This window comes from Cicer arietinum, chromosome 4 (assembly GCF_000331145.2).
Source record: "Cicer arietinum cultivar CDC Frontier isolate Library 1 chromosome 4, Cicar.CDCFrontier_v2.0, whole genome shotgun sequence".
NCBI classification, from domain to species: domain Eukaryota; kingdom Viridiplantae; phylum Streptophyta; class Magnoliopsida; order Fabales; family Fabaceae; genus Cicer; species Cicer arietinum.
The window spans coordinates 26,508,886-26,520,577 of NC_021163.2; the positions used below are offsets into that span (position 1 = coordinate 26,508,886).

The window sequence follows — 11,692 nt, forward strand, 5'->3', positions numbered from 1 at the left end:
CTCATGTCACTCATCCAGAACTGAAATGCACATTCAATCTAGAAATTATTGGTGTGAAGAAAAACCCTAATGGCCCTATGTACACATCTCTTGGTGTCATTACTAGGGGATCTATTATTGAGGTACTTATATTTCTTGCTCTTCTAATTGAGTGTTATTTTCGTACTTGCAATTTAATGCATTGAAGTTGGTCCCACTTGACCCTTTCAATTACCGAAATGTACTTTGTTGCTCCCTCAGTTTCTTCTTAAATGTCATTTTTAGAAATTGTATTTATTTATTTGTCATTTTCAAAGTTCATAGTAGTATTAACTATTGTTTTGTCAAAATTATCCCTATTTGTTGTAGAAAGAAAAATAAGTGGATTGAGATAATCAATGTTTAAGGATATGAAAACAATAAATAATTTCATAAAAATAGAAAAATTTAATAGTTTTTTAGTATGTGTAAATAACCTTAAAACGGTAAGTAAAAAGGAAGGGAGATTGAATAATCCAAAAAAAAAGGAAGGGAGATTGTATAGCAGAAATGTAGTATGAATCATTATTAAAATGTGTTGGTCATTTTTCTGATATCTGTGATTTCAGGTGAATGTTAGCGAACTCGGTCTGGTTACACCTGCAGGGAAAGTTGTATGGGGTAAGATTATATTACTTTGTATTTTGGTTTTGTCATCGCCGCTGAAATTTTAACTGATATTGATGTATTGCATTTTTGTTTGCCATGAATTTAGGTAAATATGCCCAGGTTACCAACAACCCAGAAAATGATGGTTGTATTAATGCTGTTTTACTTGTTTAAGATCAGATCAAGGATTGGAGGTTAAATCTCGGTCTGGTGTTTTTTGTAGTCTCATAGGTATGAATGTATCACTACTCTCAAATGGTCTAAGAAAGCTGTACACATCGTTCTTGATACCTGAGATTTTGTCTTGAAAAATGGCAGTTTTTGTTTGGATTGGGATACTGACATGTTCCATTGTATTCTTCTATTTATTTGGATATTCAAATGCACTGGTGATTATTTCTAGCACTCTAAGGTAACTATTGTCTAATGAATCAGACACAGATTTATAATGAAGTAATTTTGCATGATGCAACATTTAAAGTGGCTACATTTTTGTTTTGTGAATGATGTCATGCTTGTGTCGCTAAATTTTAATGATTAATTGATATAAGTTAAATATATTTTTAGTTCCCTCAAATTTATATAAGTTTTTTGGTTTTACTTCGCACACTTTTTCTTTGAACTTTCGACCTCACTTAATATCACATGTTAGCCAACTGTTATCGGTCAGGGGCATTCACATCGATCATTTTAGTGATTTACGAGTAGCATCTTGGTATTTGAATTTTTAAAATCGCAATCTACATTTGGTGGGGTTATCTTTCATCATTTACAAAGAATACAACATTTCTCCTTCCTAACATGTTCTAAGCTATACATATTTTCTTAGAATCATTCAATTTTGGTATTCTAACATGTGTTAGACAAGCAATAGACGATGCGGCCATGACAAGGCAAACATTCTCAAACTCGGACCATTATATGAAACCTAATACATGGGCAGATTTCAGATTTCAGTTTCTAAATGGATTGTTGGATAATAGAGTATATATTAGTGCGTGAATTTAAGAATTGTTAAAGTTTTACATTGAAAAGTTTTTATATATCGGATAACTTTTAACACTATAAATATTAAAGTTTTACATTTGATAGTTTACATATGTGAGATTGTTTTTGTTATTATATAAATAGTGGTAAATTTTTGTGAAAAGCATATCAAAGTTATATGCAATTCTCAACTTTCTCTCTTCTCTATCTGTTTGATGCACTTTCGAGTCACTTTTTTATTTTTTATTTCTCCCTTTGATTTTTGAGTGGTCATAATATTAATGTTCTTTCGATTTTAGAGCGGTTTCTGTGCCGTAGTCTATGTGATTTATGGATAGTTTTAAGTACCATATTTTTAGAGTGATAATTATATTTAAGTGGACTGTTTTATCATGGGGCATCGTGGTTGATAGTTGTCCTGCATAATTTTGGACAGTGCCGCATAATTTTTTTAAGAGAGCGATTTAATCTGCGACTCAACTCTACAATATTTTCAGTGGTTGAAAATTATTTTAAAAACAATTTTTCCAACTTAAACACAACGTAGAATCCATCATTTGAAGATTTTCTGTCGATCTATTTCCTATTCTAAAAGTTCAAAATCAAATCTCCTATATCATTTCAACTGATAAAGCAATTGAATATTGAAAGCTTAGTTAAGAGGTTCCAAAACCATCCATTGAAACTCAATTAACAAGGTGTAAGAAATGCAATCAATTATAACAAACCCAGTTGGAAAAAACACCGCATAGTAACTCCAAAAACCAAAAACAAAGCTTGTATATCGCTCCTTCTCTCCGGGAACTCTAGTTCACAATTGTTGTTGCATCCGGCCATCGAGGGCGCATGTGGATCAGATCTAACACATGCATTAAGTGGTACCATACAAAAACTCATCTTACAAGGTACCATTTAAGAAGTCGACTCCTCCCAACATATATTTTTGAAAAAAATATATTTATAGTTTTTTAAGTTAACTGAATTTTCATTTAAATCTTTTAAGTTCATTTTATTTTACTTCAGTCATTTAAGTTACGTTTTTTTGCACCTCTAATCATTTATCAATTTCAACAACAATTAATTCAATTAAAAATTTATGATCATTTAAAACTCTACCAAATACTGTAACAATAGGTCATCATATTAATCATTTATAAAACATTTATCAAATCTTATAAATGATATTTATTTCTTGATTTTCTCGACCACAATTTAAAACCATATATAACCTTAAAAACAAGATAATAAAAATTTATCTACATAATCAATTTCTTTAACTTCTTTCACATGTAAATAATTTGGACGATTTATTGCAATTATTTAAATTTTAGCATTTCATGAAAAATATTTGAAAAAAAATTACAAACTTAAAAGACTACACGCATATTTTAATATATCTTCACGTTTAATAGTCTAAACAAATGCAACTTAAAATACCGAATCAACAAGAAAACAAAAAAAAAATGTAAATAACCTAAACAAAAGTCGATCTAAACTTAAATGACTACAGAAATACTTTTGCCTATATTTTTCTATATAGACTTGTTAATAGTTGTATAGACCAAGGATCGAACTCTTGAGGAAATAGTTAAAAGGAAAAGGACCCAAGTATCTTAAAAAAATAGATATTATTATTATTATGTCTAAAATAACAATTATGCACACGATCACCAGACCAAATCATGCCTAACTCATCAGTCATAAAGGCCTCAAAGCAAAGCCAAATAAATTATACAACAAATCCACAATACCATAAAATATACCAATTAAATTATAAAGTGCTTACACACCCAGATGGTTAAAAAAACACATGGCACTGCCATACACTCAAAGTTCATATAAAACATATTTCAAACAAAGCAGTGTTTGATCATTGACTAGCAATCTGAGTAGATTGAGGAGCAAGATTCATCGAAATTTGAGGTTCAACAACCTGCAATAAACCAATAGCCAACCTTCTTGTCAAATCTTCCACTTGTATTTTCACCACATCCCTCCTCATTCCAATGTCTGCAGCATACCTACTTGCACAGTAAACTCCGACGGCTGTTGCCGCCATTCCATATAAGTTTGTAGTCACTAGACGAAGAGGTGTGGATAGAACAGCAGCAAGAGGTCCACCTATGATGGAAACGGCTTGACCACTTTGCCCGATTGTTCCTTCATCAACAACTAGGAGTCCGGTTTTGCAATAGATGGCAAAGTCTTCACAGTTGTTCTTGAAAACGTTATAGCAACCGAAGCCGTTTTCAAGTAAATACTTGGCTCGGTGAACGACGATATCGTCTTCATCAGAGATTGCTAGAGTGCATGTTCCACCGCGTGCTTTTGCGAGAAAGAGAGCTGGGGAGACAGCGTACTCGAACCGGTACAAGACACCGCCGGATAGGAAGCAGTTCAGGCACGAGATGACGACTCCGTGCCCGTCTTGGGATGTTTCACAATTTGGGCAGATTTCCCGAGATCTGGCTGGTCCAGAACTGACGAGGAGAACATCTAGCACCGTACCGGTTCCTACTTCTTGTCCACGTCTAGTAAAGTGGACGACTTTGTTGTCACCAATATAAATGCCTGTCATTTATTTCAGTACATACAACAAAAGATTTTATCATGATAAAGCCATGATCTAAAAAAGAAGCTTAGTTCAGTTTTGATGCTTATTTATAGTGCATGAAGTGAATCCTCAAAAGCCAAGCAAGTGAATTTAAACTAAAAAAATTAAAGTGAGAGGTTCTATAGCACAACAAGGATAAGGGAAAGGATATATGAGAGCTAGAAAGTTTGCAACTAAGGCTGATAAGAGTTAATAAACAATGACAGAACTCCAATCTTAAGTCATACAGAAATCTTCAAATAGAGAGAACCTTAGGAAGACCCTCTACAATATACTTGGTGCATGTTTCGATTAGCAGCGAGATTGGATGAATAACGGTGAGCAACCGCAATTTTAGCAAAAACTAGATTTTTGAGCTTCAACAAAATTAAAGTGTTGTTGTGATTTTGTCAAAACTAACTGTCAATCCAAACACAACTACATTAATTTTGGGATAATTGGTGTTATAGATATTGAAAGACAAAGGTGGCTTACAATTTGAATTTGACCTGGCACATGTTTAATATTTTTATGTTAGAGGATGATTGTTTTACACCTGCTTTACATCATATTATTTAACCTCATTATATATCATGCAAAACTACAATTCAATCTTGAGATTTGGTGGTACAAACTTCATAGAAGAGAAAAATGATATGATAGGGGTTTGATTTTTGAATACTGTGGGGTGTCTAAGTCTCATAAAACAAGTAGTACAAACAAAAAATATTTTCATCAAAACAGACAAGCCAAATATATCTTGGCATGCAATTCCAAACACTGACAAATTTTATTGAAGACTTTGTCCAATGAAGTACCCTTTTTTTTTTTGTCTTCAAGGATAAACTTAAGTCAAGTCACAATCCAAAAATATATCCAAAACCAAAGCATAAGCTCTGAATATATCTTTGAATACAACACAAGTTCACTATAGTGATTACTTCCAACACGGCCATATTCTATTGTTTAAAAGCTTGACTTCATACAGGTTAAAATGAAACATTTATAATTCATGCCACAGTGCCATCGTGATTTTGACAAATTTACCGTGGATCCCAACATCTACTTAAAATCTAAACAACAAAAAATTACTTGACTAGATAAAGATAGATTATATCCTTTAAATCTCTTTGCATAACCTATTTCATTTGAACTACAAACTTAAAAATGAAAAGAATAGAAACAAAATAAATAAAAATAAAAGAAGGAAAAGAGAGAACCGTGATGAGCATATATATAAGCAGTCCTCCAAGAATAGACGTGATCTCCAGCTTTCAGGCTCTCTCTACTTACTCTGTACATTAATTCATTGTTTTCATTCACCAAATTATCATTACAATTTTTAATTCAACACAAAAAAACAAAATCAAGATCCCACTGTTCGGGAAAACGTAAGAAGAATCGAAAATTAAGAATACCTGTTGGAAAGTAGCCCCATCTCTCTCCCTCAGAGAAGAACAGAACATAACAAGCCTTTGATTCCTTTCGTTCGCCAATGGGTGTAACGGATTGAAGAAGAGAAATGAAAATACGCTGTTCCAAATTAAATGACAGTTATGCCCTTTATCGTTGGCTCAAAATAATAGTAGCGAATGGTAATAATAAATAAATTTGATTCAAATAAACCAAAGATTTATGAAACCGTAACTAAAATGAGGAGATTATACAACCGATAGGGATGACAAAAAATCTGGGTGTGTGGATTTGAGTGTTGATTTCACCCGCATCCAAATCCAAATTAGTTTAATATTATTATTATTATTATTGTTTTAAATTATATATATTTATATATATATATATATATAAATACTAAAAACTATAATTTTTTTACAAAAATATAATTCATATTTTTTTAATTTTAACAAATTTCTTTTTAACACCCGATAAAAAATTAAGAAAGCAGATGTAAGTGGGTGGAAGCAAAATCTACCCTACTCAGGTGTCCTTCTATGTCTGCTTTGCTTCGCCGTTAAGGAAAAAGACGATATGCGTGACGTGGAATGAAATTACGAAAGTGTTAGGAAGGATGGTGGCTTAAACCCAAACACGTGGCAACCTACTAATGATGATGCAGCAACATGCGACAATTTTATTTTATTTTCTGTAAAATTATTAGTGACATGCAAAACTCTTGTATTTGTGTGTTTATTGTTTGTTAGATGTAACGTGAGCCTAAGGCCTAATATGAGTGGGCCAAGGGCAAACTGTATTCTGCACCGGGAATTTCTTTTGGGATTTGTACCAGGCACCCCCCCAATTTGACCTGCCACCCCCCAGTATTTTTTAAAGACTAAAATACCCTTCTGTAAAATAGTATATTATTATTTCAAAAATTACCATTCAGATTTCACACCCCACCACTTTCGAAAATTTAGAAAAAAAGTGTTGGATTCGAAAGTTTAAAATTTTCGAAATGAATTTTAGTAAGTTACTCGAAACTTTTGCTATTTTAAAACCTTCGAAATGCAGTTTATTTCAAAAAAAGACAAATTTTCGAAATTTTGGATAAATGCCAAATTTTCGAAATAGACAGTATTCGAATATTTGCTTGCATTTGAAAGATTCGAAATAGAGTAATGCTTCGAAAATTTGGCTTTCCGTGAAACTTTCGAAATGGAGTTTCGAAACTTGCAAATCTTCGAAATGCAATTTGGTCTTCGAAAGTTTGCATTTTCACCAAAGTTTCGAAATGTATGTTAAGTTTCGAACTTTTCATTAAGTGAAAGTTTCGAAATGTATTTTATTATTTTTTTAAATTCAATATTTATGTTAGAAATTATTTTTAATTTTTTTTTAAATTCAATATTTAGAATATTATTTTTAATTAAATTTGTTACTAATTTTGAAATTAGGTATGAGTAGAGTTGATGTTTCTGCTTCAAAAAATGTTATAGATTCTACAGAAAAATTCACCACTGATCAGGTATTATTATAACTACTGATGAATCATCACCAATTAAATTTTTCTTATAGCTATATAGTTAATTTTTATTTGAAACGTATTTTGCAGGTATTTTCTTCTCGAGAAGCTGTATTTGAATGGGCAAAAGCGATTGGAAGACAAAATAGAATTTTAATTGTTACCATTCGATCAGATAAAGCAAACAGAATTAGGGGAAGAAAAGACAAATTGATTTTGGGATGCGAAAGAGGTGGAAGATATAAATCAGAATCAAAAAAATCAGTAACTTGCTCTCATAAGGAAAACTGTCCATTTACTCTCAGATGTGTACCATTAAGTGTCGGTGAAGGATGGAAAATTAGTGTTCGTTGTGGGACACACAATCATGAATTACTTGATACTGTAACCGGTCATTCCTATTTGGGGCGTTTAAACGAAGAAGAGAGGAAATTTGTCAATGATATGACAAAGTATAAGCTTGCACCCAGATTCATTCTAAATGCTTTGAAAGTGAGAAATGAAACCATTGTCACTATTCCCAGTCAAATATATAAAGCAAGGAGTACTTATCGATCATCATTGAGAGGTCCGTACACAGAAATGCAGCATCTGTTGAAGTTAATACAACAAGAAAATTATGTGCATTGGACAAGAAGACGGGAAAATTCTGATATTTTGAGAGATATTTTTTGGACGCATCCTGACTGTATAAAGTTGTTAAACACATTTCATTTTGTTTTGATATGTGATAGCACATACAAAACAAACAGATATCGGTTGCCATTACTTGAAATAGTCGGTGTCACTTCTACTAGTTTGACATTTTCAGTTGGGTTTGCTTATTTGGAAAAAGAGCGACAAGATAACTTCATCTGGGCATTTGAGAAGGTACGAATGTTGTTCAAATCTGAGTCTTTGATTTCTAAAGTTATTGTGACTGATAGAGATCTTGCCATGATGAATGCGATTAGTGTTGTGTTTCCTACTTCAATACATTTGCTATGTCGTTTTCATATTGAAAAAAATGTTGGGGCAAGATGCAAACAATATGTCAAAAAGGATAGACAAGAAGAAGTAATGGATTTATGGAAAAAGATTGTCTATTCGACTAGTGTGGAAGAGTATGATCATCATTTGCAACAATTTGAGATATTGTGTGCCGATATTATTCTTTTTGTTGATTATGTGAAAGATTCATGGTTAACACCTTACAAAGAAAGGTTTGTCAACGTTTGGACCAATAGAGTGATGCATTTGGGGAACACAACATCTAACAGGTATTTTTAAAATATGAATTGTGTTGTTTTAGCAAACATGATTTACTAGTTTATGTGATTTGTTTTAATTTGTGTTATTTAATTTATTTGTAGAGTTGAGTCTGCTCATTGGAGATTGAAAAACATGCTTCAAACTAGTTTTGGTGATTTGTGTAAAAGCTGGGATGCAGTGAATATGATGTTGAAGAACCAAATATGTATCATTCAGTCTTCTTTTCAGAAAACCATCAAGGATGTTGAGCACGGGTATAATTCACAATTTTTTCAAAATCTACATCACTGTGTATCAAGAAAATGTATGAAATTAATTGATAACCAGTTGGAAAGGGTGAAGATTGTAGGCACTAACAAAACAGAATGTGGTTGTTCAATTAGAACAACTCATGGATTACCATGTGCTTGTGAGTTGGCTAAGTTACAGATATATGGTAATGTTATCCCTTTAGATAGCATTCATGATTTTTGAAAACAGTTAAGCATTGCACATGAATTAGAGGATGAAGAATCTTTATCAGATTATGACTTTTCTGAAGAGTTGGAAGCAATGAAAGCGTACATGAAGAAACACGATATTATAAGTCAAAGGATATTCAAGGCAAAGGTGCGTGAAGTTGTATTTCCACATACCACATCAATACTTGCACCACCAGAGAAAGTGAGAACCAAAAGAGCTGGTAAAAAGAAAAAAGAAATTGATACTCCTCGTGATCCTTCATATTGGGAGTATGTTGATGCCTCTCAAGAATCTGCAAAGGCAAGGCAACCATCTCAATCATCTCAACGTTCTGCAAGGCAACAATCTCAATCATCTCAGCATTCTTTTAAGACACAATTTCCTACTTATATACGTCCGTATATTGAGGACATAGTAGATGTTGTGGCTGATGGAAATTGTGGGTTTCGTGCAATTGCAGCATTGCTAGGTTGGACCGAAGAATCTTGGGCTTTAGTTCGATCACAATTGGATAAAGAGATTGGTCTACATAAAGATGTTTATTCTAATGTTTTTGATGACAATGTTGAATCAGTGCGGAACTCATTGAAAATATCAAAATTGGGTGCTCAAGGAAAAGATAAGTGGATGTCTTTACCAGACTTGGGTTACGTGATAGCAACACTATATAATGTCATATTGGTGTCGTTGTCTCGTAATCTAAATATGATATTTTTCCCGCTAAACAAATCACCATCGAAAGAGACCTTTGTTCACTCATGAATAGCAATTGGATTTGTTAACGAGAATCATTGGGTACAGGTAAAATTAATGCTTAATTTTGTTAAATTAATGTTAAAAAATTTATTATTCAAATAAATTAATTTGTAACCTTTTTTTTATTCAGATCAAATTGAAGTCTGATTGTCCTTTGCCACTTACGTCACAAAAATGGAAAGACTTTTGTAGTGACACAGCAAAGAGTTGGGAAGTAGCTTATGCAGCACGTATGAAGCATTGGGAACGCATTGATCCATCATTTATCAGATCATCTTGTATTTCATTAAATGAAGATTAGAATATGTTGTGTATCACTGTTTATGGATTATTATAATATCTTGTTTTATCATTTTCAGTATCTTTTATTATGAATTAACTTAAAATAAATGCGGATTAACATAACACATAACACAATCACTAAACATATCACATAATCCCAAAATATCTCAAATGACAGTACATAACACATAACACATAACACAAAATATATCAAATAACTAAACATCGTACATAAGACATAACTCACTTAAAATCTCATAAATTTCACTAAACGGCTCTACCAAGTTAATGCCTCTACGTACAAGCTCAGCTGTTCTACGATCTCGGTCAGAAGATGACGGACCAGCATGTGCAGCAGATGATGTACCCACATGTGCAGCAGATGATGTACCCACATGTGCAGCAGATGATGGATGGTCAGATGGATGGTCAGAGGATGTACCCGCATGTGCAGTAGACCGAGGAATGATCAGAGGATGTGACACAGACATGTACCATGGATAATAGTCCTCGGTGACCTCTCCAGGAAAACTCGCAACATGATATAGCCTCTGAAACACCGATGCAGATGACTGCATAGTAGTATGCTACACCCAATCTATACTGACGGGCCTAGGAGGAACATCAGGCGGGATGCACTGAATACGACCAAATTGTCGAAGACATCGCTCTGGCAAATATGGGACTGAGACTCCACCACATCGAAGATAACCAGAGAACATCGAAATATCTTCAAACGGATGATTAGCTCGATCATTATCATATGGTGTAAACAGTACATCCTCAAGCAACAAAGCATCAAGTCTCTGCCGATAGGTCACTAATCCACCTTCAACAACATGTTTTGCAATCCACCTACATGCTATTGGAAGATGTGCAGGAACCGCACCTCTATCGCCCCGCTTACAGATCCTAGGGAAGTGTTCGTAGATCCAGCACTGCAACATAAGTAACATAATACAACTTAATTTAAATACATAAGTAAAATAATACAACTTAATAAATAAAATAATTAAATAAATGTCAATACCTGTAAAAGGGTCATGTAACCTCCTAACTGTCGAGTGTCGTGGACAGCCCCATCTCCCATGTTATCATAAAGGAAAACCAATGCCGCGGCAGCCCACAAATAGTGTTGACAACGATCTAAATCAATAAATAAACTAATGTATTTCGCCTCCACACACGTATGCGTTTTATCGGCGAAAATTGTGCTGCCAACTAAATGCAATAGATACGTTCTAACCGCACACTCAAACTGATTAGTTTGAATGAGACGACTATATAAGTCACGCAACCACTGCAATCTATATTGGGCACATTTATTAAAATTAATTTCAGCTAGAGATTCCTCCCAAGTTGCACCTAAGTACTCATGTGCAGCTCTAGCAGCATTATTAGTGTTCATATTCACAGGTGCATCAAAAAATTTACCATTCGGTGATATGTGAAGGAGAGTAGCTACGTCGTCTAAAGTAATGGTCATCTCTCCAAATGGCAAATGAAATGAGCTGGTCTCCCTGTGCCATCTTTCAATAAATGCCGAGACGAGACCAGCATCAAGGTAGCAGCCCAGATTCCCGAATGCAATGCTCTACAGGATGTGGCACATGAACTTCGGAAAACTTCTTCAACTTCAATCCATGAGTAATGACCTTTAACGGTCCACGATCCTGCGAGTAATTACAAAGTAATTAATTAATTAAATAACATTAAACAAATAATTGAATAAATAAATTAAAATAAACAATTAATTAAATAAATAATTCAATAAATATATTTAAATAAACAATTAATTAAATCAACTTAAACAA

At 33.3% G+C, this 11,692-nt stretch overlaps 3 protein-coding genes across 4 annotated transcripts in view; 2 read left to right on the forward strand and 1 right to left on the reverse strand.

The window, feature by feature from the left end:
- Positions 1-1,101, forward strand: part of LOC101506192 (uncharacterized) — a 4,511-nt gene extending 3,410 nt beyond the window's left edge. Inside the window, exons 9-11 of the mRNA XM_073366837.1 lie at positions 1-122; positions 588-639; positions 734-1,101. The exon at positions 1-122 is cut by the window's left edge and continues 35 nt beyond it. Of these exons, the coding sequence (XP_073222938.1) occupies positions 1-122; positions 588-639; positions 734-801 (242 nt within the window). The 3' untranslated portion in view covers positions 802-1,101. The remainder of the gene's footprint in view (positions 123-587; positions 640-733) is intronic.
- Positions 1,102-3,343: 2,242 nt separating this feature from the next.
- On the reverse strand, positions 3,344-5,977 carry LOC101505670 (protein LEAD-SENSITIVE 1). 2 transcript variants are annotated; one of them, XM_004497604.4, is made up of 4 exons: positions 5,856-5,977; positions 5,626-5,740; positions 5,428-5,501; positions 3,344-4,185 (listed from the first exon to the last, which is right to left on the reverse strand). In XM_004497604.4, exons 2-4 carry the CDS (start codon positions 5,643-5,645, stop codon positions 3,485-3,487), a joined length of 795 nt encoding a protein of 264 aa, XP_004497661.1. In that variant the 5' UTR covers positions 5,646-5,740; positions 5,856-5,977; the 3' UTR covers positions 3,344-3,484. The 2 variants fall into 2 exon arrangements, with proteins under 2 accessions (XP_004497661.1, XP_073223866.1); XM_073367765.1 differs by having other exon boundaries at positions 5,626-5,940.
- Positions 5,978-6,820: 843 nt separating this feature from the next.
- LOC113786172 (uncharacterized) lies at positions 6,821-9,975 on the forward strand. The gene is made up of 8 exons (XM_073367319.1): positions 6,821-6,898; positions 7,102-7,130; positions 7,218-7,238; positions 7,598-8,386; positions 8,480-8,814; positions 9,130-9,413; positions 9,727-9,826; positions 9,956-9,975. The coding sequence occupies exons 1-8, from the start codon at positions 6,821-6,823 to the stop codon at positions 9,973-9,975; spliced, it is 1,656 nt and encodes a 551-aa protein (XP_073223420.1).
- The last annotated feature ends 1,717 nt before the right edge of the window (positions 9,976-11,692 follow it).

Bases quoted from the DNA above. Each gene is read 5' to 3' on its own strand.
- LOC113786172 (XM_073367319.1), top strand. From the start codon at position 6,821: ATGGAGTTTCGAAACTTGCAAATCTTCGAAATGCAATTTGGTCTTCGA. The intron at 6,899-7,101 runs GTATGTTAAGTT...AAAATGTTATAG, and splicing joins TTTCACCAAAGTTTCGAAAT to ATTCTACAGAAAAATTCACC. The intron at 7,239-7,597 runs GTATTTGAATGG...GCTTGCACCCAG, and splicing joins TATTTTCTTCTCGAGAAGCT to ATTCATTCTAAATGCTTTGA.
- LOC101505670 (XM_004497604.4), bottom strand. From the start codon at position 5,645: ATGGGGCTACTTTCCAACAG. The intron at 5,502-5,625 runs GTATTCTTAATT...ATTAATGTACAG, and splicing joins ATGGGGCTACTTTCCAACAG to AGTAAGTAGAGAGAGCCTGA. The intron at 4,186-5,427 runs GTTCTCTCTTTT...AATAAATGACAG, and splicing joins TTATATATATGCTCATCACG to GCATTTATATTGGTGACAAC.